Below are 26,670 nucleotides of genomic sequence, written 5' to 3' on the forward strand. Positions count from 1 at the left end.
AACTCTAAAGGTCAACCAGAAGCGAGAGCTTAGGTGGACAGAGTCTTCTCAGGTCTTTTCTGAGTATGTGTCCAGACCAAGGCAGGCATGTGGCCTTCTAGTTTCCCCAGAATAAGAGGAAGCTTTTCAAAACCCTTATTCCCCAAGTATCTGCTCACCCAGCCTCTTCCTTCCCAGGCTTTTGGCCTGCTTATTGTTTGTCTCCTCTGTTATACTGTACCTGATGGCAGTGGCTAATATATTTGCTTTAAATCCTTTTGACAAACCCTGCCTGGGAAGCTAGCTGCCTCAGTCCTGGGGAGGCTCCAAGACAGCCTTGAGCCAAACCTTCAGGGAACCACCAGAGAGGTCAAAATACACAATTACAACTCTTTCTCTTTTTCTTTATTTTGCCCTCACAGCACTGCCTGTGAGATCTTAGTTCCCTCACCAGCAATTGAACAGGGGCTCTCAGCAGTAAAAGCAGGGACTCCTTAACACTGGACTGCCATGGAATCCTCACAACTCCTTTAGAATAAGGTCCGTGTTGCCCTCTGTGTTACCAGCAACCTAAGCCAGGGATGTGGGCTGCTGTCTTCAAGGCCACTGACAAGCTGGAGATGATCATAGAGCTCTCTTGCCAAAATTCAGCAGTCTCTCCTTAAGTGTTCCCCTGGTTGGTGTAATTTTTTTATTAGGTTCCAGAGTACCCAAAAAAGTTGATTCTGACAGTTTTGCCAGCTTATTTCTTGCTTTTGTGGGAGGGACAATTTTCAAGTTCCCTATTCAGCTATCTTTGCTGATGTCATTCTATACCATTTCCTTTCACACTTTTCAGCCTTGCCTAAAAATATTTTCTCAGCTTGAAAAGCAGAGAAAAAAGAACATTTTTCTATCACTGGAGTTATCAAAAGAAATGTACTGTTGATCTGAAGAATGTACTGTTGATTTAAAGAGCAGCTGCAAAAGTTTTTAAATACGGATACCATTAGCAAAATAACTTTTATCTACCTTAAAGGCGAGGAGGGCATGGCAACCCACTCCAGTATTCTTGCCCAGAGCATCTTATGGTCAGGGGAGCCTGGCGGGCTACAGTCCATAGGGCCACAAAGAATCACACACTATTGAAGTGACTTAGCACGCACCTTAAAGGCAACATTCATCACATCACCTGCCTTGTAATTGCCAAACCCTCACTACCACAGGCAGTGTTTGAGAGCACAGGTTTTGGAATAAGACCTTAGTTTGATTTTCAGCTCTTCTGCTGCTCAATAGTTATTGTGCCTTGGGTAACTCACTTAAATTGTCTAGGTCAGCTTCCTTATTTGTAAAATAGGGGTAATACACACTTCTAGAATCATGTGGAAGACTTAAAGAGATATTGAATGTGAGGGTACAGTGGATAATGATCCAACTGTCAATGCAGGGGACACGAGTTCAATCCCTGGTCAAGGAAGAGTCCACATGCTGCACAGCAAATAAGCCCACGCACCACAACTTCTGAGCCCAAGAGCCACAAATACTGAAGCCAGCGCACCTAGATCCTGTCCGCCACAACAAGAGAAGCCACCACAATGAGAACCCTCTGCAACGAAGAGTAGCCCTGCTCTCCACAACTAGACAAAGCCCGGACAGCAACAAAGATACAGCACAGCCAAAAATAATAAAAGAAAACATTTTTAAAAGATATTTTGCATGTAAAATGCTTGGCACTCAATATGAGATATTTGTTAAATTTGGGTTATTTCATATTCCATTAACATATTACATTGTTGGATTTATCCTGGTTGTTTTCCTTCAAAAAAAAAAAAAAATCACCGGCTTCCTGTATAAGAAGAGCTTAGGTATCACTATATGCTTTTCAGAAGGCTTACCTTAAGCTGACTTTTAATAACAAGCACATTAATTTTACTTAGTTGTATGTTTATTTGGGGTGGCTCTGGGAGAAACTGCTAGGGATGGGGAGAGGGTGCTTAAAATCCTCCCAAATCCCCTTTCAGGCTTGTGAGTAATTTGCCAACACGTTAAAAATTTTAAAAAGCCTACGTGTCTACACAAGGAAGGAAAAGTGCCAATTCAACATTTTTTTTTTTTCAAACCAGCTTCCCTTGGTATCCATAGGGTTCAAGCACGTGATGAGAGTACAGAGCATCATCCTGAAATAAGAGACAGTGGGAAGTCTGCCCTAGATGGAAATATCACATCCGCCCTTTCTCAGTGGCCTCGGGGGTGGTACCGACTGCAGGAGATCGCGTCCCTTCACTTCGACGCCTTAAAGGGCCTCGGACGTACAACAGACTCCAGCGCGGACGTCACACGGCTGGGGGGAGCGATTTGTCCACCCGGGCCGCCCCTCTTTCTGAAGCTGAAGCCGAAGCAAAAGCCGAGGCTGAAGGCGCGGGGCGGGGGGTGGGTTGGGCTCTGCGGCGGGAGGCGTGTTGGTTGTCGCAGAGCCCTCTGGGAGTTGTAGTCCGCGACGGCGGGAGGTTTGACTGCGGCTGCCGGCTTGGTGCTCTCAGAACTCCATCCCCCGCCGGCCCCCGCGACCTAGGCCTTTGCCTTTTCCTGTCCAGGGGACTTAGAAGCCTCGCTGTGGCAAGTTGAGAAGATTGGGGAAGGGGTGTACTTCTTCCCGCCAAACGCTCTGAGTTTCTGGGCTTGGCCTGCTCAGGTAGAGCACGTTCCGGGTTTTGCAAACTCACCTCCGGGGAAGGAGCGGAGGGAAGAGGGGAGAAGCGGCCTGAACGACTGAGCTTGCATCGGAGCGGGCTGTCACTCGGGGAAGTTCTTTGGGGAAACGCGTCGGAACGGTGGCTTCTTGCGGGAGCGGTGAGGCCAAAGCTGGGGCCTGTGGAGTCCTGTCCGGAGGGGCGGCGCGCGCTCCTACAGGGTTCGGGTGCCGGCAAAGTAGGGGACTCAGTCCGTGCCTGGGAGAACTCGAGGGGCTGTGGGAGTCGTGTCTGCCGGAGCCTTAAGGAAAAGGCAAGGTTACAGTGGGTGAAGACCCAGGTGAGAGGAGGGAGGTGGAGAATTGGGAGAATTATAGTAATGGGAGTAGGAGAGAGCTAGAGAGGGGAAGTGGGGGCGGGGGATCCCCTTTGATGCCTTGAGCTCGGGCCGCAGATGGCGGGGGCGAAGGGTGGGGAGTGAGGGCCAGACCAGTAAGTCCTTGTCACTCTTCTCCCCAACCCCCACCCCCGGCTCGATTGTGAGAGCTAGTGCCCTGATAGTAGGTGGCTTGACATCTTCCTGTCTTAAAATAGCAGAGCTTGAAGGGGTCTTTGAGAGTTGCTATCAAGTGCGTTGAGACTTTCCAGATGAGAAAAGTCAGGCCAACCAAGATGAAGAAATTGACTCGCTCACCACCAGACCACCAGTTATTGACTGAAACCTAATTTTCGTGACTCTCAAGCCTTGCCTTAATCTATTGCTGCGATCAGTAGATTAGCAAACTCTAACCTGTTCCCCCTTCTTTTATCTTTTTACTGCTGTCATATGCAAGGTAACCAGGCAACCCCTGAAGGGAAAGGCTTTTAAACTTTTCAATGCGTGGGTGCAAAGTCGCTTCAATCCTTTCAGATTCTTTGCGATCCTATGGGGCTGTAACCCTCCAGGCTCCTCTCTCCATGGGATTCTGCAGGCAAGAATGCTGGAGTGGGTTGTCATGCCCTTCTCCAGGGACTCTTTCTGCGCCAGGGATCGAACCAGCGTCTCTTCCCTCTCTTGCACTGGCGGGTGGATTCCTTACCACAGGGGCCACCTGGGAAGCCCTTAAACTTTCCAATAGGTTAAAGAAACCTTGTTTTAACTTGAACAAAAATCTCCTTGCATCACAAACATCTACAAACTTCATGTTAAGATGACAGATCAGTAGCAAACTAAAATGTCACCTATAGATTTTTTGACTGGAAGAAAACAAAGTTCAGCTTTCCCACTGTGTGCCCACTAGAGCTCTGAGAACCTTTAGCCTTAGATTTCTTCTCTCAATCTTAAATGCTGCATATCTCAGTTACATACGTAAAAGTAGTTGCTGTTTATTGTGATTTTCATAATACCCTGAATAGTTACAGTAAAAGACAAACAGCATAGGAGGATGGGAATGCATGAATTACAAATTAAAATAATGATTTATAGTAGTATTTTTTTTTAAGGAGATATGACCATAAAAGTAAAAAAAAAAAAATCGTTAATAGGTTAAAAATCTACCAGGCCAGCATTTTATAATACACTTAAATTTAAGTCCTTTACCAGTATACCAGTATTCTTTCTTTTTTCCTCCCTAAACATAACTTTAGAGCATTATAATCGAGTTCCCCAGTGTGGGAGGATAGGTTTTTTGGTGCTACTGCATTGTTTTAACTGGTAATTTCTTTATTAAACCACATTCTCTTCCAGCACTGTCAAATTTACACCTCTTGAAGGATTTGTTGATCCAACTGTCACATCAGAATTTAAATATTATAGCTCCTATTGGTTGACCATTAAGCAATTCATAAGGAAGAGGTTGGGATAAGTCCATTACTGGACTTTATAGAAGTTATAGACTTACAATACATAGAAGAACATACATATACATAACAAAACTGCTTTCACCAGGCTGCCTTTTTAATGATATGATTCCATTTGCTTTTTTTTTTTAATATTTATTTATTTGACTGCATCAGGTCTTAATTGCAGCATGTGGGATGTTTTAGTTGTGGCATGTGGAAACTAATTCCATGACCAGGTATCGAACCCAGGCCCCTTGCATTGGGAACACAGATTCTTAGCCACTGGACCAACGGGAAAGTCCCCTATTTACTTTTATATTGGCATACTGGATAGGTGCGTAAACCATGACCAAACTTGGCCCACTGCCAAATGTATTTACTTTTTATGTAGTTTTACTGGAATACAGCCATGCTTACTCATTTATATATTGTCTTTTGTGCTACAAGGCAAAGTTGAGTAGTTGCACAGACCGTATGGCTGGCAAAGCCTAAGATATTTACTATCTGGCCATTTACAGAAAAAAAAAAAAATTATCAACCCCCAGCCTGGTAAACTGAATATAAATGTAGTATCTAAAGCTCTACCATATGCAGAAGTATTAGTTAATAGTAATTCTCACTCATAAATACTTATATGGTGGGTTCATAATCCATTTCTTTGGGCAAAAGCCAGTGCCTGTTATTGCAGATTGTTGCTAGCATCTTGGCATATGTATTGAGTTGGCCAAAAACTTCATTTGGTTGTTTTCTGTGAGATGCTGTAGTAGTGCTTTGTTGTCTTTAACTTCATTTGAAACAGTTCTGTTAGATTGTATTGTAAGAGCTGTCATGTCAGTGTGCATTAAAAAAAAAAAATTCATCAAAATTGGTGAATTTTTGTGTAGCTATTTTAATATTGAAGATGGAGGAAAAAAGCAACGTTTTTGGCATTTTATGCTTTATTATTTCATGAAAGGTAAAAAGGCAACTGAAACACAAGAATAGACTTGTGCAGTGTGTGGAGAAGGTGGCATGACTGATCAAATGTGACAAAATGGTTTGTGGTTAGTACTGGAGATTTCTTTCTTTCTTTTCTTTCTTTCTTTATTTATGGCTATGCTAGGTCTTTGTTGCTGTGTGGGCTTTTCTCTAGTTGCGGAGAGGAGGGGCTACTGTCTAGTTGCAATGCATGGGCTTCTCATTGCAGTGGCTTCTCTTGTTGTGGAGCACAGGCTCTAGGGTGCACGGGCTTCAGTAGTTGCGGCACATGGGCTCAGTGGTTGTGCCTCCCAGCCTTTAGAGCACAGTCTTGGTAATTGTGGCACACGGACTTAGTTGCCCAGTGGCACGGGGACTCTCCCCAGACCAGGGGTCAAACCTGTGTCCCCTGCATTAGCAGGTGGCCTCTGTAATCATTGAGCCATCAAGGAAGTACAGTACTAGAGATTTCTTGCTGGGTGATGTTCCACATTCAGGTAGACCAGTTGAAGTTGAGAGTGATCAAATCGAGACACTAATGAGAACAGTCAACTTTATATCATGAGGGAAATAGCCAACATGCTCAGAAAATCCAAATCAAGCTTTGAAAATCATTTGCACCAGCTTGGTTGTGTTAATTGCTTTGATGTTTGGGTTCCATGTAAGTTAAGCAAAAAAACCTTGACCATATTTCTGCATTCAATTCTCTATTTAATGAAAATTCCATTTTTGAAACAAATTGTGATGGGCAATAAAAATTGGATACCATACAGTAATGTGGAATGAAAGAGATCATGGGGCAAGTGAAATGGACTACCACCAACCACACCAAAGGTTGATCTCCATTCAGAGAACATGATGTTTTGTATATGGTGGGATTGGAAGGGAGGTCTCTACTATGAACTCCTTCTGGAAAACAGAACTCTTAATTCCAACAAGTACTGCTCCCCATTTGACCAACTGAAAGCAGCACTCAAAGAAAAGAATCTGGTATTAGTCAACAGAAAACACATAGTCTTCCATCAGGATAACGCAAGACTGCATATTTCTCTGATGACCAGACAAAACCTGTTACAGCTTGGCTGGGAAGGTCTGATTCATTCGCTGTATTCACCAGACACTGCATCTTCAGATTTCCATTTATTTCAGTCCTTCCAAAATTCTCTTAATGGAAAATTTTCAGTTCCCTGGAAGATTGTAAGAAGCACCTGAAACAGTTTCTTGCTCAAAAAGATAAAAAGCTTTGGGACAATGGAGTTATAAAATTGCCCGAAAAATGTCAGAAGGTAGTGAAACAAAATGGTGAATGTTATCCAGTCACTAAGTTGTGTCCCACTGTTTGCAACCCCCTGGACCCCTGCACAGCAGCATGCCAGGCATCCCTGTTCTTCACTATTTCCCAGAGTTTTCTCAACCTCATGTCCATCAAGTCTGTGATGCCATCCAACCATCTCATCCTCTGCTGCCCCTTCTCCTGCCTTCAGACTTTCCCAGCAACAGGGTCTTTTCTGCGATGAGTCAGCTCTTTGCATCAGGTGGCCAGAGTATTGGAGCTTCAGCTTCAGCATCAGTCCTTTCAGTGAATGTTCAGGGTTGATTTCCTTTAGGATTGACTGGTTTGATTGCCTTCCTGTCCCAGGGACTCTCAAGAGTGTTCTCCAGCACCACAGTTGAAAGCATCAGTTCTTTGGCTTATCTATGATCCAACTCTCACATCTGTACCTGACTATTGTAAAAACCATAGCTTTGACTATATGGACCTTTGTTGGCAAAATGATGTCTCTGCTTTTTAATATGCTCTCTAGGTTTGTCATAGCTTTCCTTCCAAGGAGTAAACGTCTTAATTTCGTGGCTGCAGTCACAGTCCACATTGATTTTGCAGCCCAAGGAAATAAAATCTGCCACTGCATCCACTTTTCCCCCATCTACTTGCCATGAAGTGATGAAACCGGATGCCATGATCTTTGTTTTTTGAATGTTGAGTTTTAAACTGGCTTTTTCATTTCCTTTTCACTCTCCTCAAGAGACTCTTCAGTTCCTCTTCACTTTCTGTCATTAGAGTAGTTTCATCTGCATATTGGTGGATATGTTGCAATTGGTGAATATGTTGTTCAATAAAGTTCTTGGTGAAAATGATGAAGAATGTGTCTTCTGTTTTTGCTTTAAAACCTCAGGAACTTTTTGGCCAACCCAGTACTATAAATTTGCTTTCTCAAAGAATTGTGAAACGAAGTTTCTGAACCTGGAGTGGAAAGGACTGACATTCTTTGAAATATGATAATGCTCACGGTTAATACCTTTTAAAAGACGTTACAGGAACTTCCTTTTGTTGTTCTCTATGTTCTTTTTGTGGAGATAATGTTTCAGCATAGGTATTAGCAAACAAGTTATTAATAAGCTGTTTTTGTCTTGAGACCCCATACTAAAACCAATCTTAAATGATTAGGGTCTCATTATTAAATGACTTATCTTTGACGTTAATCTTGCATCTGGGACTTTGTTTTAAAGGTCAGAGGACTGAATGAAATAGAAGTTGAGTATGTCTGTTTATGTCATTTTGTGTATTTAGTTTCCTGTATTAGTGTTAGTCTATGACAAAAATAATGCTTTGGAATATTTAACAGTTTAGTCAATCATTGATAGCACTATCCTGTAATATTAGCTATGAAACTCCAGTTCACCTCTCAACCTAATTCATCAGATTTTAAGATATCTTATAGTTCTCATCAAGACTTTCAAAAAAGATGTTAAATTTCCTTTGAGACAGCTTTCTGGGGGAATTTAAAGTTGAGGCAACTGAAAATTATCCATTTTCTTACAATTCTTCATATTTATTTGAATATTATTAAATCTCTGAAAGGCACTGGGAACTTTGGATTTGAACTTTGAACTCATTCATGATTTATTTTAAATCACTGAAATATCAGTTTTCTACTTGTTTGGAATAAAAGGCTAATTTGACAATGCAAATTTCAGGTTTGCTCAGGAAAAAAAAATAGATGTTTGTGATTCAACTGGAACTTTTATGTCAGTTCCTGAATATCCTTCATATTTTCCTCAACCCGGATTACTACTTTTTATTAAGGCTGACTGAAATTTAAGAACCTTTCTAGATTTTCCTCTTTTCTGGTTTCCTAACATTCAACAATCAGTGAAAGTATCATCTCTGGGAGTTAAAAGAATCCTATTTGTAAATTCAGCCACATCCTAGTTTAGTTTAGGAACCAATACAATGGAGAGCATTGGTTAGCAAAGTAAGTCAGAACCATGTAAGTGTAACCATGTATTGCCACCATTGTTTAAGCAGGTAACTTTTTTCCCTACTGTGACTTGGTTATTGACTTTTTCCTCTGTTTCACTGCTGCTAGAAGGATTATTGCTGTCTAAGCAAATACCTAGGGCTTCCCTGGTGACTCAGATGGTAAATATTCTGCCTGCAACACAGGAGACTCAGGTTGGATCCTGGATTGGGATGATCCCCTGGAGAAGAAAATGGCTACCTACTCTAGTATTCTTGCCTGGAGAATTCCATGGGCAGAGGAACCTGGTGAGCTATAATACATGGGGTCACAGAGAGTCAGATATGTCCATGGGATCACAAAGAGTAAGATATGTCCATGGGATCACAAAGAGTCAGATATAGTAAGGAAATGCCTAGGGTTCCCCTGGTAGCTCAGATAGTAAAGAATCTGCCTTCAACATAAGAGACCCAGGTTCAATCCCTGGATTAGGATGGTCCCGTGGAGAAGAGAATGGCTACCCACTCCAGTATTCTTGCCTGGAGAATTCCATGGACAGAGGAGCCTGGTGAGCTATAGTCCACGGGGTCACAAAGAGTCAGATATGATTGAGTGACTACCACCTACTTACTTACTAAGGAAATATCTAGAGTTTCCCTGGTGGCTCAGTGGTTAAGAATCCACCTGCCAATGCAGGACCCCTTATCAGTCATACCATTAGCAAATATTTTCTCCCATTTAATATGCTGTCTGTTTTGTCACTGGTTTCCTTCGTGTTCTGCAAAAGCTTTTAAGTCTGAATAGGTCATATTTATTTTTGCTTTTATTTCCTTTGCTTTAGCATTTGTTGTTCAGTTGCTCAGCCACGTCCAACTCTTTGTGACCCCATGGACTGCAGCACGCCAGGCTTCCCTGTCCTTCACCATCTCCCGGAGTTTACTCAAACTCATGTCCATTGATTCAGTGATACCATCCAGCTGTCTTGTCCTCTGTCATCCCCTTCTCCTTGCTTTAGCATACAGATAAAAAAAATACTGCTGTGATTTATGTTAGCATGTTCTGCTTATGTTTTCCTCTAAGAGTTTTATGGTTTCCAGTCTTATATTAGGTCTTTAATCATGTTGAGTTTATTTTTGTATTTGGTGTGAGAAAATGTTCTAATTTCATTCTTTTACATGTAGTTGTCCAGTTTTCTGAGCACCACTTTTTGAAAAAAATTCTCTTCTCCACTGTATATTCCTGCCTCCTTTGTCATAGATTAATTGACTATTAGTGCATAGGTTTATTTCTGTGCTTTCTATCCTGTTTAATTGATCTGTTTGTCTGTTTTTGTGCCTATGTCATAGTTTTGATTTTTATTATTATTTGTTTTTGTAGCTTTGTAGCATAGTCTGAAGTCAAAGAATATTATTCTTTTAACTTTGTTCTCTTTCTCAAGATTATTTTAGCTATTCAGGGTCTTTTGTATTTCCATACAAATTTTAAAATTATTTTTCTATAGTTCTGTGAGAAAGGCCCTTGGTATTTTAGTAGTGATTGCACTGAATCTGTAGATTGCCTTGGGTAGTATGGTCATTTTAGCAGTATTAATTCTAACCCATGAACATGGTATATCTTTTCATCTATTTGTGTCATTTTCAATTCCTTTCATCGGTGTCTTGTATTTTTCCAAGTACAGATCTTTTGCCTCCTTAGATAAGTTCATTTCTAGGTTTTTTATTCTTTTTTGATGCAGTGGTACATGGACTTATTTTCTTAATTTCTCTTTTGAGTAATTCATTATTAGTGTGTAGAATTAACAACAGATTTCTGTATATTAATTTTGTATACTGCAACTTTACTGAATTCATCAATGACATCTGGTGGCAGTGTAGGATTTTCTGTCTGTAATGGAGTTTCCATTATAGGTTGTTATCCTTTTTCCCTTAGCTACCTTTAAAATTTTTTCTTCATGATTCACTTCTGACAGTTTTTTGTTGTTATTTTTTATGGCTTTATTGGGTTTTCATTGCTGTATGGGCTTTCTCTAGCTGCAGCGAGCATGAACTGCTCTCTAGTTGTGGTACAAGGGCTTCTCATCACTGTGGCATGCATGCCTGGGCACGTGGGCTTCAGTAGTTGTGGCTCCCAGGATTTAGAGCACAGTCTCAATAGTTGTGGTGCATGGGCTTAGTAGCTCTTTGGCATGTAGGATCTTCCTGGATCAGGGATGTCTGTGCATCGGCAGACCGGTCCTTTACCACTGAGCCACTAGGGAAACCCCTTTTGACAGTTTTAATATGATGTGTCTTAGAGAAGATCTTTTTGCATTGAGGCAATTAGGTGTTCTCCTAGCTTCATAGACTTGTATATCCAGTTCTTACCACAGGCTTGGGAAATTCTCAGCTATTATTTCTTTAAATAAACTCTGTCCCCTTCTCTCTTTTCTGGGATACCCAATGTCCTAATGTTGTCCTTCCTTAAAGAGTCAGTCAGCTCTTGTAGAATTTTCTGATTTAAAAAAATATCTTATTTCTACTCCTCTCCTACTGGTATTATTTCTAGATTTCTATCTTCAAGCTTGCCAATTCTGTCTTTTATCCAGTCAGCTCTATTTCCATTGCTTTGTAATTCATTCTTCATTTCATTTATTGAATTCTTCAGCTCTAGAATTTTCAGTTAGTTCTATTTTAGAGTTTAAATCACTTTGTTAAAGTATTACTTCTGTTCATTAATTTTATTCCTGAGCTCATTGAATCTGCCTTTCTGAGTTTTCTTGTAGTTTGTTGAGTTTCTTCATGACAAATATTTTAAATCTGTTTCAATTAGGTCACAATATTTCATTACTTTACATTTAGTTTTTGGAGAATTGTCATTTTGTAGTGCAGTGTTCGGAGAAGGCAATGGCAACCCACTCCAGTACCCTTGCCTGGAAAATCCCACGGACAGAGGAGCCTGGTAGGCTGCAGTCCATGGGGTCGCGAAGAGTCAGACATGACTGAGCGACTTCACTTTCACTTTTCACTTTCATGCATTGGAGAAGGAAATGGCAACCCACTGCACTGTTCTTGCCTGGAGAATCCCGGGGACGGTGGCGCCTGGTGGGCTGCCGTCTGTGGGTTCACACAGAGTCAGACACGACTGAAGCGACTTAGCAGCAGCAGCAGCAGCAGTGTTACTGTGGTTCACGGTGCCTAATGAGATGTTTCTCCACAGACAAATTTCAAGTGGCAAACACCTTTTTGCTTCATTATAACAGATTCAATAGATTAGAAGTTAGAGGCCTTTCTTCTGTTTTCCAGTAAGTGGTGCACGATCTTTTGGCTTCTCTTAACTGAACTACCTGTAGTTATCTTTTTCGCTCTCCACCCTCCATCACCTCTGTCGGCAGTGTTACCCTGGGCACTCAGTACCGCTTCTTGTGCCTCCAGGGTTGTTGGTGCCTTGCCTTCTGCTATAGCCAGGATGGTGCTCCGTTACCTCAGATCCAGGATCTCCTGAATTACAGGCTCTGGCATTGCAGGGGGAGGGAGAAGAGAGAGGCACCTATGCTGGGTGAAGTGTCGTAAGGTTCTCCGTCTTGGCCTCTGTGTTCCTGGCGGCTGCTGAGGCAGGAGTCGTGTGCCCACCTCCCTGCTGCTATCCAGTCTTTCGGGGCTGCAGTCTCAGCGGCTCAGCTGGAGGGCTAGGACTACAGGCACCACCATCACCCTTCCCTCGGTCTCTCCCTCCCTCAGTTTCCCCCTCTTCTAAATATCCTATCTAGTCTGCTCACTCTTAGATGTACAGATGTGTGGAATTCTCCAGCATCCTAGTGTGCTGGGTGGAGGCACTTCTGTTGTGTTATAGATGTGTTACTGGTCGTCCTTTGAAAGGAAAAGATAAAGGGAGCTTTTTATTCTACCATGTTGCCAGCATCCTCTCTTCAGCTTTTAAATACATCCATTGAGTTTTAAATTTTGGCTATTATGTTTTGTTTTATTATTTTTTTTCTTTGTTGTTATTTATCTGGGCCTAAGTGTTCACTCTAGTCCTTTACAAACATGCTTTTACTTTTTGAAAATATCCACTTTTTCCTTTATTTGTTTAAAGGTAGGAAGCATAATTGTTTTATAATCTTATTCTGATAATAAGAATGTGGTTGAAGCCTTTGTGAAGCTATTTCTGCTATTTCTTCTGGTTCTCACTAATAGCATTTTGTTTGTTTATATGTTGGTTTATTGTTGACAGTGTACTGTTCATTGTTCTTGAAAAATTGTTTGCAAGCCTTTTTTGAGGCCTAGGATCAGTGTTTTCTGGATCCTCAAAGAAAAGATTTACATTTGCTTCAGCCAGTTACCTATAAGCTCTACCAAGCAAGTAACCTGAAATTATGTTCATAGCTTTAAGTGTTCTTTGATCACCTTGCAAATCTATGAGGTGCAGTTTGTAGTGTATAACATTTCCCTCTACACAGACACACACACAGAAACATACAAACACACACACAGGCTGTGGTCAGTGTCAAGAAAACTTGTTTGCAATTCTCTTGTGATGGAGTGAGGCACTTTTCAGTTCAGTTCAGTCACTCAGTTGTGTCCGACTCTTTGCAACACCATGGACTGCAGCATGCCAGGCCTCCCTGTCCATCACCAACTCCTGGAGTTTACTCAAACACATGTCCATTGAGTCAGTGATGCCATCCAACCATCTCATCCTCTGTCGTCCCCTTCTCCTCCTGCCTTCAATCTTTCCCAGCATCAGGGTCTTTTCAAATGAGTTAGCTCGTCGCATCAGGTGGCCAAAATATTGGAGTTTCAGCTTCAACATCAGTCCTTCTAATGAACACTCAGGACTGATCTCCTTTAGGATGGACTGGTTGGATCTCCTTGCAGTCCAAGGGACTCTCAAGAGTCTTCTGCAACATCACAGTTCAAAAGCATCAATTCTTCAGCACTCAGCTTTCTTTATAGTCCAACTCTCACATCCATACATGACCACTGGAAAAACCATAGCCTTGACTAGATGGACCTTTGTTGGCAAAGTAATGTCTCTGCTTTGTAATATGCTATCTAGGTTGGTCGTAACTTTCCTTCCAAGGAGTAAGCATCTTTTAATTTCATGACTGCAGTCACCGTCTGCAGTGATTTTGGAGCCCAAGAAAATAAAGTCAGCTACTGTTTTCACTGTTTCCCCATCTATTTGCCGTGAGTGATGGGACCAAGATGCCATGATCTTAGTTTTCTGAATGTTGAGCTTTAAGCCAACTTTTTTACTCTCCTCTTTCACTTTCATCAAGAGGCTCTTCATTTCTTCTTCACTTTCTGCCATAAGGGTGGTGTCATCTGCATATCTTAGGTTTTTTATATTTCTCCCGGCAATCTTTATTCCAGCTTGTGCTTCATCCAGCCCAGCGTTTCTCATGATGTACTCTGAATAGAAGTTAAATAAGCAGGGTGACAGTATACAGGCTTGATGTACTCCTTTTCCTATTTGGAACCAGTCTGTTGTTCCATGTCCAGTTCTAACTGTTGCTTCCTGACCTGCATATAGGTTTCTCAGGAGACAGGTCAGGTGGTCTGGTATTCTCATCTCTTGAAGACTTTTCCACAGTTTATTGTGATCCACACAGTCAAAGGCTTTGGTGTAGTCAATAAAGCAGAAATATATGTTTTTCTGGAACTCTCTTGCTTTTTCGATAATCCAGTGAATGTTGGCAATTTGATCTCTGGTTCCTCTGCCTTTTCTAAAACCAGCTTGAATATCTGGAAGTTTATGGTTCACATATTGTTGAAGCCTGGCTTGGAGAATTTTGAGCATTACTTTGCAAACGTGTGAGTTGAGTGCAATTGTTCAGTACTTTGAGCATTCTTTGGCATTACCTTTCTTTGGAATTACTTCCTGTTAACTCCTAATCTGATGGTGAAGCGCTCTGTAGTCACAACTGTATTGAAAGTAGGGGTGGGGGTGATTTCTTACTACACTCATTCCTTCCTTTGGATGAATTTTGGGGTTTGTCTTTTATTTCCCTGCTATTCCAAAACATGTTGAAAACCCCAGCACAGTTTCTCCTGGCACAGCGAATACCTTCAGAATGGAACCAACTTGTTCTAGCTACTTACTTTCTGTGTTCCTTAAATTCACCTACAAATGGCCTGCTTTTCCTTACTATTTTCAAAAAAAATTTTTTTATATTTTACCCAGTATTTTCAGTTGTTTTCTGCCGGAAAATGAGCCCAGATAGTCTAATCTGTTTTATTACTGGAAATGGATTGCCTTGCTTCTTTTTTTATTAAGCTGAAAAATAAGTAGTAACTCCTTTTCAACTTAGCAAGTTTCTGATAATATGAGTATTTTAGGCATATCTCATTAAGATATATTCAAATTCCTGTGTTTTTTTATTTCTTATACATGCAAATGTATTACCTATCAGTAGTGAAATAATTCTTATATTAAACTTTATATTATTTCTCTTTTCTGATTTATTACAGGACTGACTTCTTTAGTGCCTAGAGTCTGAGGAAAATGGCAAATATGGATAGTGATTCTAGGCATCTTCTCATCCCTGAGGGAGATCATGAAATAAATCCTGGACCTATGAATATCCAGTTTGATTCATCAGATATAAGATCTAAAAGGTAAGTGTTCAAAATAAAACATTTATTTCAAAATTAAGACTTTTAGTTATTAAAATAGAACTCATTATAACCAAATATATAGAGATTTTATTATAAAATATCTAATTTCTTACAGGATCTGTATGTTTGTATATAAAAGGGAATATATATGAATACATTTTCTCACTTGTATTTGACTTTTTAGACTAAACTCCGTTATCTCTGTCAGGGATGGCTGAGGTAAGTTTTATGAAGTAATATGCATGTGACTCATGTAACAAATACTTATTGATTGTCTGATCTGTGCAACGTATTACATGAAGTCAGGCTTCCCTGGTGGCTCAGTATTAAAGAATCCACCTGCCAATGTAGGAGATGTAGGTTCGATCCCTGGGTCGGGAAGATCTCCTGGAGGAGGAAATGGCAACCCACTCAAGCATTCTTGCCTGGAGAATCCCATGGACAGAGGATCCTGACCGGCTACAGTCCATGGGGTTGCGAAGAGTTGGACACGACTGGGCAGCTGAGCACAAGTATGGGAAGTGCTGGGAATAGAACAGTGAAAATAATTCATGATCCTTACCTTCTCTGAGTTTAAATTCCAGCAGGTAGTTGAAGATAATTAGAGTTTAAAATTTATTTCATTCCTTACCTTGAAAATCCAAAAGAATCCACTGAAAAATTATTATAAATGCAATTTATAATAACAATTTATAAAAAAACAATTCAGTAAGGTGGTTGTTTACAAAATAGGCAAGAATCAATAGCATTCTAATAAGAAAATATAATGGAGGAAAAGATAAGATACATAGGAATAGCCTTAAGAATGTGCAAAATCTGTATGAGAGAAACTCTAAAATACTAAAATAACAGCACAGTGTTTATTCAAATCTGAGCGGCTGATTAAAAGGTGTACTAGTTTTGGTTGTTCTTTTTTTTTAAATATAAAACTAACATAAACTGCTGCCCATACCTCTGATGCAACAATTTCTTAGAACTTAGAATTTTATTTTTGTACTTACTAGAATTCTAGTGTGATTATAAAATCGAAAATATAAACAAAATATATTGGTTAAAATATTACAAATCTGATTCTTCACATACAGTCTGATTCTTCTGATTCACTTTTTGACTTGCAGTCATCAAAAATCATTATTTTTTCCTGCTCACACAAAATTGTCCTTATTACCATTAAGAGTATTGATAGTATAGTATTTCTTGAAAGAATTTTCTTCCAAATCACTGGCACTTTTTAGTTTTGATGCTTGCACTTTCCGGATCTTACCAGAAGGTGTCACAAAAAGCTTTCTAACAACACTATGGCTCATATTTCTTCCTTACTGCTGCTGCTGCTAAGTGGCTTCAGTCGTGTCCGACTTTGTGCAACCCCATAGACGGCAGCCCACCAGGGTCCCCCATCCCTGGGATTCTCCAGGCAGGCAAGAATGCTGGAGTGGGTTGCCATTTCCTTCTCCAGTGCATGAAAGTGAAAAGTGAAAGTGAAGTCACTCAGTCGTGTCTGACTCTTTGTGACCCCATGGACTGCAGCCTACCACGCTCCTCTGTCCATGGGATTTTCCAGGCGAGAGTACTGGAGTGGGTTGCCATTGCCTTCTCTGATTTCTTCCTTAAATGATCTCTAAATGGTTTGATCATTGAAATGACCACAGATGACCTGTCACGCCACCAAGAGCAGTTATCTTCATGACTGCCACCTGGCTGACAGTGATTAAAAGATGTCCTGGATTATTATTAGATGCATCCATATTTTAGAAAGGACTAAATGTGTATGCTAGAGTTAATAAGATATTACATGTAACAAAAAGGGATATTCTGTTCTCAGTCTAGAAGACTCTAAAATACAGTGTCATGCTCTTTAAATTTTAACCCCACAAAATTAATGTGATCTGCCCCTCACCAAAAAAAATGCCATCAACCAATGCCAAAGTTTACATGGCCCAGCAGTTTCACTTCTAAATATTAATTTGCAGTGTCAAGTAGTATATGTACAAAGTTGTTTGATGCACTGTTTTTTAATAATAGCAAAAGGTTGAAAACAACAAAAATGTCTTCTTATAGGACTGGATAAATTATGGCACCTTGATACAATGGAATATTTTTCACCCATTAAAAAGAAAGTAGTGACTTTATTACATATCAAAATGGAACAAGTCTTCAACTTATTTTGTTAAATGAAAAAATGTGAAGTGCAGAGCAATCAGTGTATATAGCATACTGCTGTTTGGGTAAAGACATGAAAAAGTTATATATAATGCAAATATATATATAAATGAGTCCAGGGGAGTAAATAGGAAACTGTCAGAGTGTTGTCTCCTCAGAAAGAAACAGTGCTTGAGGTGGGACATGTGGCAGTTACTGTTAGGTAAATACCCAACTATTCAAGAACCCCACCTATTCCTTGAACTTCTGTTTTTCAGTTTTCTCTGTTTCCTCTTCCATTTCTCCCAGGACCTAGGGCTTTCTTACTCATCTCTGTGTGCCAGTTTTTCTCAGGGAATTCACTCAAAAATTCCCTCTGTTAGACAATGCTTTGTAAATTATACTTTTTCTTCCTCCCCTTATTCACTATTGCTTATCTATCCTATTTGTGGACAAGCTTGTTGTCTGTTTAATGTTACGATGGCCAAAAAATTCTGATTTTGTTAAGGCTCTAAGCAGTTTCCAATCCAGGAGATGAAAGAGGATTGATTTAAACTGTTCTTGATAATCCCGCTTCCATTTTCCAGATACTTATTTTTAGTCTTTTTTAGCAGCTTGAGCAGTATGAAGTTTATCACATGAGAAATGTATCATTGTCATTTAAAGTGGCCATCAGAGAAGATAATAAATGAATCTTGTAATTTTCACTTGTATGTTTAGTATCAGTGAATAGAAGGACTAATGAATGCTGATTAAATGCTCAGAACTTTCTTGAAACCTCTAAATTCTATGATAAATAATTGATCACTGTGACAATAGAACATAGGTCATTAAAGTGCATTCCACTGCAATAGGTTGGCAGGAGTTCAAACAGTTCTCTGAGTATTTAACCATTTAGATTAAATGGAAGTATATTTTCTATAATGAAATTTGTCAAAATAAGAGGGAATCAACTATTTTCAATCATAGGATAACTGTCTAGGTAAGCATGTCTTAAGAAAAGCAAATTTTTATAGGACTTTAGCAGTAGTGAGTGCTAATTTTCATGTGAAATAATTTCAGGAACTTATTTGATGAGGGGAAAAAAACAGGAATATCTTAAAATATTGTTATTTCCACTAAAATTTGGGTTATTTCATTTTATGTACATAAATCTCAGATACACTGTATTTTTCAATTTATTAACTTTGAGAAAATTAGTGTTAATATAGCCTTATCTTCACATATTTGTGAAATGATGAAGTATCATTTATACTTTTTTCTAGTATACATTGCAGTAAATACAAAGGAGTTAAAATAGCATTTATCCTTGTGCTACCTAAAATCATCTTTCATATAGCCACACTTTGGGAAACTGTCTTCAACTGTTAGAATACAAAAAATAACATTTGATACTTTTAGATTGCTTATTCTTAGTTTAATTTGTGGTTGACTCTGTCTCTTCCACTAGGTGGCAATCAAAATCATGTTCCAGTTCAAATATAAAAATTTTAAGAAATGCTTGGGACTGAAAGCGTGTTGGACCTGCTTATCATTTTGGTGGACTGGGGGTCTAATTAGACTTAGGTAGATGAAGGACCTTGTCACTGTAGAGGAACCATACATGTCACAAGCATCTGGATCATTTGGAGAACTTTTACAAATTACACAAATCCACATTTCTCTCTGCATGCCTCCCCTCCCCTCCCCTATTAGTTTTTCATCTGATTTGGGGTGAAGAATGTGGGTAGGGTGACAGAAAGGTTTAGAAATCTCCTATACTGTGCTTGATATATGTCTTTGGCAATCACTGGCCTTAGAGTTTGTTTTCCTGCTTTTCCCAGACTTTCTGGTAACCAGATATTAGAGCTGGTATTCAGGATTGCTTCATGCTCTGCTGCTGCTCTGGGATTATAACCTTTGGGAGTTGACCCTCCCAGCCAGCCTGAAACCAAATTGGGATTTGAACTTCCCTTTTTCAGTTTTCTCAAACTCTGTTTCCTCTTCCACTTCTCCCAGGACCTAGGGCTTTCTTACTCATCTCTGTGTGCCAGTTTTTCTCAAGGAATTCACTCAAAAGTTCCCTCTAGACAGTACTTTGTAAATTATACTTTTTCTTCCTCCCCTTATTCACTAATGCTTATCTATCCGGTTGGTGCCAGTTCTGTTGTCTGTTTAATGTTATGATGGCAAGCAAGCTGATGTGTCAAAGACCTAGTCTATTACTTTTTCATGACTATTTGTATTTTAATAAGGAGAATTCTAGAAATATAAAAGCCTAACCTAAGGATTAGATTTTTCTAATAACATTTCAAGTACTCTGGTAAGCCAGTACGGTAGAGGTAGATATTTAAAATAGGCAGTATTCTGGGTGCCCGTCAAAGATACCAAGCATGCTTATGACCCCTATTTCTTTAAAGTGTCTGTTTGTTTGCCCATGTGCAAAGTGGTCTCTCTCACTTTCATCTGTCATTAATACTGTCACTAGATAGCAGCCTGAATTGACTCTTTTTGTTATCTGTGGTCTGAGAGAGAACGAGCAAGTGAGCAAGAGCGAGCAAGCACATAACAAAGTGAAGAGTTTATTAAAGTGTCCTAGGCCAACAACAGTGATCGGAAGTGATTATTTGATTATTGAGGCTCGCGTTGTTTCATAGTTGGGGATTTATACAGATCTAGAAAAGTAGTTTCTAGAAAAAGTAGAAAAGTAGTTCCAGGAGAGTTGGTTTCCAGAGCTGTGTAATTGAATTTTGAGGAACTTGCCATCCATGTTAAATAGGCAGGACCAGGGCCCTTGACCATGTATCAGTGCCCTGGAGCTGAGGACCAATTTTCTGATTGTGTATTATATCTTTTGTTCCCTTCCCTCTCCTTCCTCCTTTTTCCCTTCTTCTTGCCTCTCTTCTTTCTCTCCCTCTTTAGTCGTCTTCTCTCACCTCTCTTCTCCCTACTTTCCACCATTATTTTTTTCCAGTGGAGCTCTTTTTGCTAAATGCCATGGATTTCGAGATGCTTTAAATCGATAACTATGGACTTTGTTAGAATGGGATCTTATTTCAAGTTTCATTGGAACCTTTTTATTCTCTCCGGTTCATAGGTTCTTTTACTTCTGCCAGTCTTTCCAGATGTCTTTGTTGCTTAACTATCCTTTTGCATTTATATCTGCTTTCCTGAGGTGCTTCCATTTCTTTCCCTAGATCTGTCTGTCCTATCTGATTTTACTATTTCTTCCCTTACCTGCAAACTAGTTCTTTATTTTCTTCCCTATCTTCCTCCCTCATTAACATTATTTGGACGAATCTGAAGAAAGAGGGAGCCTAATAATGGAGTGTGACTGGTGCTCATCAGGGCCAGTCAATCAAGTGTGTTTTGTTGGGAGGAAAGGGTATGAAGAGTTGGCCTAGCATTTTTCTCTGTCTACTCAGTTCTACTTAGTGTTATAACACCTCCAAGCATATAGTTAAAAAGGATTTTAGTGTATCAACCCCGCCCCCCAAAAAAGTGCAGTGGGCTGCAAATAAGAAAAGAGTTTATGGTGGGGGGGTGTCTTAAAATTATAATTCAGGAGACACAGATTTGGGTAATCCTGAAAGCGTGTTCTGAGGAAAAGAATCAAGGGCTTATTATAAAAACAGAAAACCATGAAATTGTTAAAAATTGTCTGGAAAAAATTGTTATTCATCCTTAAGGAATCACGAGTTGTTTTAGGATAGGGGTCCTAGAAGTAAATAGGACCTGGTTATTTTCGGGTAAGGATCTGATAAGTATCTTGAGTTTCTGGCATATGTTCTAAATAACTTGCTTATCAGGTCAAAAGGTCAGACTCCATCCAGGCTGAGACATGTATAACTCATACTTCCTTAATGGCTTCCTGGCTCCCTTTCAGAAAACTCTCAAAAATACCAACTCCATTTGGATTTTCCTTTCATAAGTAATTATATCATTACTGCAAAAACAATGAAACCCATTGCAAACCCATTCAATTTTCTTATTAAAGAAAATTAAAACTCCTTTTAACAAACAGACAAAATCAAATATTTTTAATTGGAGGCACATGAAATTTAGGGATCTTGTCAAAAGCCTAATGGATGACTGTAGCCCAAAGATAAGGAATTGATATAAAAGTAACATACTGAGATTATATATCTTTGGCCTGCCTGTTATGCTTTAGTCTTAGTCTCAAATTGTCTCCAAGTCTACTGTATAATTTTCCTATGGCTTCTTGTTTTAAGATTTCATCTTGTAATCTGTTCTGTATTCCTTTCTCCCCAATTGTAGTTTCTAAGGGCTTTTAAATTTTAAGAGATAAGTGAATGCCTCAACATTTCAAGCTAAGAAATACTTTTCTATAAAGTGACATAGAAAATTACTTTGGTGCTATACTTATTTTTAAAAGTTTGATTAATTTGCAACAACATCACACTTCCTCATTTTTTCTATTTCAGTTAGCTTATAATTTAACTTGGCATGTATCACTACTTCAATTAAGGTTATTTCTCTTTTATCAAATTCATATCTGACTTATTTATTCTAACACTAGTTTTTATATCTACCAATGCCTCTGATTTTTTTTTTTTATTATACTTCTTCCACAGAATGGCTTCTAATCTTCTCTTAAATCCTGGCTTATTCATTATAAATTGATGTAGCTGTTGGTCTTCATCCTGTCTTTGAGTGTTGTTATGCCCTAGCTCTTATATATTAAAATTGTTGTTACTTTAGTATGTTACTTTCATTTTGTTTCTCTTTTATTATAGTTGGCTCAGAGGGTAAAGCGTCTGCCTACAATGTGGGAGACCTGGTTTCGATCCCTGGGTCGGGAAGATCCCCTGGAGAAGGAAATGGCACCCCACTCCAGTACTCTTGCCTGAAAAATCCCATGGACGGAGAAGCCTGGTAGGCTACAGTCCATGAGGTCGAAAAGAGTTGGACACAACTGAGCAACTTCACTTCACTTATTATAGTTAGAGAATTATTTTTATAAATATTTTCTGTTTTATTTCAGCATTATTGAGGCATAATTGGTCTGTTTTATTAAGGCTAGTAAATTTCAGTGTTAAAAATAATTGCTTGAAAAGAGGGCATGATCCTTAAACATTGCTAGTGGAAATGAAACATGATATAGCCACTCATTATTCCTTCCAGTTTTATTGAGATATAATTGACATCCAGCACTTTATAAGTTTAAGCTGTACACCATAATGATTTGACTTACATCATGAAATGATTATCACAATAAGTTTAGTATACATCCATCATCTCATGTAGATACAAAAATTTAGAAACAGAAAAAAATATTTTTCCTTATAATGAAAACTCTTAGGATTTACTCTCTTAACAACTTTCATATATAACATACAGCAGTATTAACTGTATTTATCATGTTGTCCATTATATTCCTCATACTTATTTATTTTGTAACTGAAAGTTTATACGTTTTCACTGCCTGTCTTCTTCCATTCCTCACCTCTACCCTGCCTCTGGTAGAGTCTTTATTTCTATTCAGTCTTTATTTCTATGAATTTGTTTGTTTTTGAAGTATAATTGACCTGTAACACAGTTCGTTCCTCTTATACAGCATAGTGATTTGACATTTCTGTGCATTTTAAAATGATCACTTCAGTAAGCTTAGTTATGATTTGTCACCATACAAAGATACTACACTGCCTTTGTTTCCCATACTATTCGTTTCATACCCATGACTTCTTTTGCAACTGGTATAGCCACTTTTGAAAACAGTGTGATAATTCCTAGAAATGTTAAATATAGGATTATCATTTGACTTAACAATTCTACACCTAGGTATATACTCAAGAGAATTGAAACATATGTCCAAACAAATATAAAGAAATGTCCATAACATTTATAATAGCCAAAAGTGGAAGCAATCCAAATATCCATCAGTGGATATATATATAAACCAAATGTGGTATATCCATACAACATATTATTATTTGACCATAAAAAAGGATTAAAGTGTCAATATATGCTACAATATGTATGAACCTTGAAAACATGTTATGTAAAAGAGGCCACACAAAAAAAGACATATATGATTCAATTTATATGAACTATCTAAATTAGGTAAAGACAATAGAGACAGAAAGCAGATTAATGGTTGCAGATGCTGGCAAGAGGAAATAATGGAACCTAAGATTTCTTTTTGGAGTGATGAAAAGTTCTAAAGTTGATTATGATGGGACTTCCCTGGCAGTCCAGTGGGTAAGACTCTACACTTCCACTGCAGGGGCACAAGTGGTGCCCCTAATGGGAGAACTAAGATCCCACATTCTACATGGCATAGCCAAAAAACAAAAAATTGCTTTTGGTGCTTGAGGGAGAACTCCATGAATGTTCCAAAAACTATTGAATCACACATTTAAATGGGTAAATTTTACGGTATGTGAATTAATATTTTAATAATCTATCATTTTTAATAAAGTATTTTTATTTTATTTATTTTTTAAATTCTTTGGCCATGCCATGCAGCATGTGGGATCTTAGTTCCCAGCCAGGAATCGAACCCTTGCTCCCTGCAATGGAAATATGGAGTCTTAGGTACTAGACCTACTAGACACACTGCCACGGAAGTCTTGTTAATCTATTACTTTTTTTTAATTAAGAAGGCAAGGGAAATTTTTGCTTATGACAAGGGCAGACTAAGGAATTTGGACCAACCAACTGCTGAGAATAACTAGAAAAACTTACCCGCCCCTGCAATTTTTTTAATGTGCCTACAGACATAGGAGAACTGATAAGACAAGAACAGTAGAATCTAGATCTTGAAGAAGGAGGGCACCAAGAAAGGGAAGTGCAGCATTTCCTCAAGAGTATCTGCCAATTCTAGTGTAAGTTTATTGGCTGAGAAGCTATTAAATTGACAGAGCTTTTGACAGCTTTACAAGGCTACAGGGAGAAAAATTGGAATTCAGTGCTCACTAAAAGTAAGCAGGCCCCGTGCAAACTTCAAGTTGAAAAGCCTAGAAATATGAATGAACTGGAAATAAAATGGTCTTCTTTCAGAGACTATAGCTCAAGTTTAACTCATCTCAGTTCCTAAAATTGAATTAAGGTAATCTAGGTTGGCTAAGTGTCTTAAATTGGCTCCCCAAAGCAAATGTACATCCTTTCTAAAGAAAATAATATTATTCTAAGGCTTCAACTTACTTATACTATTTTCTGTATACTAGAATTCCATTAAGTACAATGCCAGGTACTTAAACATAGCTAGGCAGAGAAGATAAACCAACATGATTAAAAATTAGAGACTTAATACACAATAAGGGCTGACAGATGATCCAGATGATGGAGTTATAAGAAACAAACTTTTAAAGACTATGTTTAATATGTTCAAGGAAACTGAAATAAGATTGAGAATTTTGGCACTGGCTAAAAATATAAAACAGAACCAAACTCATAGAAAATGTTTGCTGAATTAAAAAAAGGGCCCAGATGGAAAATCTGGGACCGAAACACAGAAAACAGTAACCTAAAGTAAGAAATCAGTCAATGATGAAAACAAATCAAGGCAAGGATGTAGAACAATAAGAGTGATTATGCAGTACTAGAGTGAGTCTGAATTAGTATGATCACTTTGCAAGAGAGTTGTAATTGTCTGCTAGCATTTAGTATACACTATTTGTAACCAATGGAAACATTTCACCAAGAGACATGTACAAAAATATAGATTATAAGTTATTCATAAGGGTGGCAAACTGGAAACAACCTGGATACCCACCAACCAGCTACAGTTAAATAAATCATATTTTCATGTAATGGAATATTAAACATTTATGAAAATGATCAATCTACAGCTGCAAACAAGAATACGGATGAACCTCAGAAAGATAATGTTGGCAAAAGAAGCTAAACAGAAAAACACATATTGTGTGATTACACTTTATATAAAGTTTAAAAGCAAGTAAAACTAATTTCATGTTTCTGCGCACCTGAGTGCAGAGTGTATGTATGTGGGTCTCTGCTTACCTGAAAATATACTAGAATATTAACTGATTATTTCTAATGGGTGATTTTTATTTTATTATGTGGTATCTGTATTATCCTCAATATAAACAGTGTACTACTTTTATTAAAAAAAAGCTTATCCAGAAAATATAGCATTCCCATAATTTAGGATAAAAATAGTATATACAAAATGGAAAACCCATTTTCTTACAAACAGTGTTTAAATCAACTGTACTTCTGTAGGATGATAAATTTATCTTTTTTCTCTAAGGGTAGATCTTGTTTTGTTCTTGTATAGAGAAGGTTCTGGAAAAAGACAAAAGCATAAAGAAACATATTCCCATCACACAGAGGCAAGTGTCGTTAAAGCATTTTAGTATATTTTCTCCTATCCTTTTCTATGATTTTTTAATGAGATCATATACTATATACAGTTTTAATTTTTTTAACTTTTTCAATTTAAATTTTTATTACATGCTGTTGTTACTTCTGCAAAATATTCCTTAGTTGTCTGCCTGTTTTTTCTCCTTCTCTGCTTCTGTCCCTTGCTATTTCCTTCCTCCCTTTCTTTTGTTCTTCTATCCCTTCCTTTTGTCAATAAACATTCGCTAAGCTCCTTTTGGTGCTAGACACTCTGGGGAAGGAGATAGACACTCAGCAAAAGTATAAGAGAGGTTATAAATATTTAGTATGTATTTATATACATGTATATATATGTATATACACATATATGTATATGTACACACACACATATGTATGTTTTTTCAACTCAGTACTCATTTTTAATGAGAAAAAAGTACTGATTTAACCCATCCTGATCCAGCAATACCAAGAACCCATGGGATCATATCCCAGCAAATAACTATGCTATAGGGTCTGGCTAAGTTCAGCAAAGAGTAGAATGAGGTCATCTGTGGTACTAATGGATAGGTGCTTTGGAGGTTTCTGTGCAGGCGTTTCTTTAAGAACTTTCAGTGGTCAAGTGCAGAGGTCAGCAAACTTTTTTTCTGTAAGGGGCCAGATAGTAAATATTTTAGGGTTTGTGGGCACATGCACTCAGTTTTGCCATTGTGGAATGAAAACAGCCATAGACAACACGTAACTGCATGGGCCTTGCTGTGTTCTGATGAAACTTTATTGATAAAAACAGACCATGGGCCAGACTTGTCCTATCTGACTGTAACTACCAACCTCTGGTCTGCAAGGAGGGACTGGACTTAGGTGTAAGCAACTGTAGGGACTGGTACTTCTGACCCCTAGGGTACTTCTTGCCTTGCTTCTGGAGAAGTTAAAAAAAAATAAGGTCCACTCACCTTAATTTCTCTC

General features: G+C 38.6%; 1 protein-coding gene across 6 annotated transcripts in view; it reads left to right on the forward strand.

Moving 5' to 3' along the window:
* The first annotated feature begins 2,392 nt into the window (after positions 1 to 2,392).
* Positions 2,393 to 26,670, forward strand: part of SLC38A9 (solute carrier family 38 member 9) — a 79,946-nt gene continuing 55,668 nt past the window's right edge. Inside the window, exons 1-2 of one of the 6 annotated variants that reach the window (XR_006273354.1) lie at positions 2,393 to 2,650; positions 15,115 to 15,261. Coding sequence is in view for 4 of the 6 variants with exons in the window: in XM_043488594.1 (XP_043344529.1) it covers positions 15,149 to 15,261 (113 nt within the window). In the remaining 2 variants the exon portion in view is untranslated. The other 5 variants (XM_043488594.1, XM_043488593.1, XM_043488596.1 and 2 more) reach the window with 5 other exon arrangements.

This window comes from Cervus canadensis, chromosome 16, assembly GCF_019320065.1.
Source record: "Cervus canadensis isolate Bull #8, Minnesota chromosome 16, ASM1932006v1, whole genome shotgun sequence".
NCBI lineage: Eukaryota > Metazoa > Chordata > Mammalia > Artiodactyla > Cervidae > Cervus > Cervus canadensis.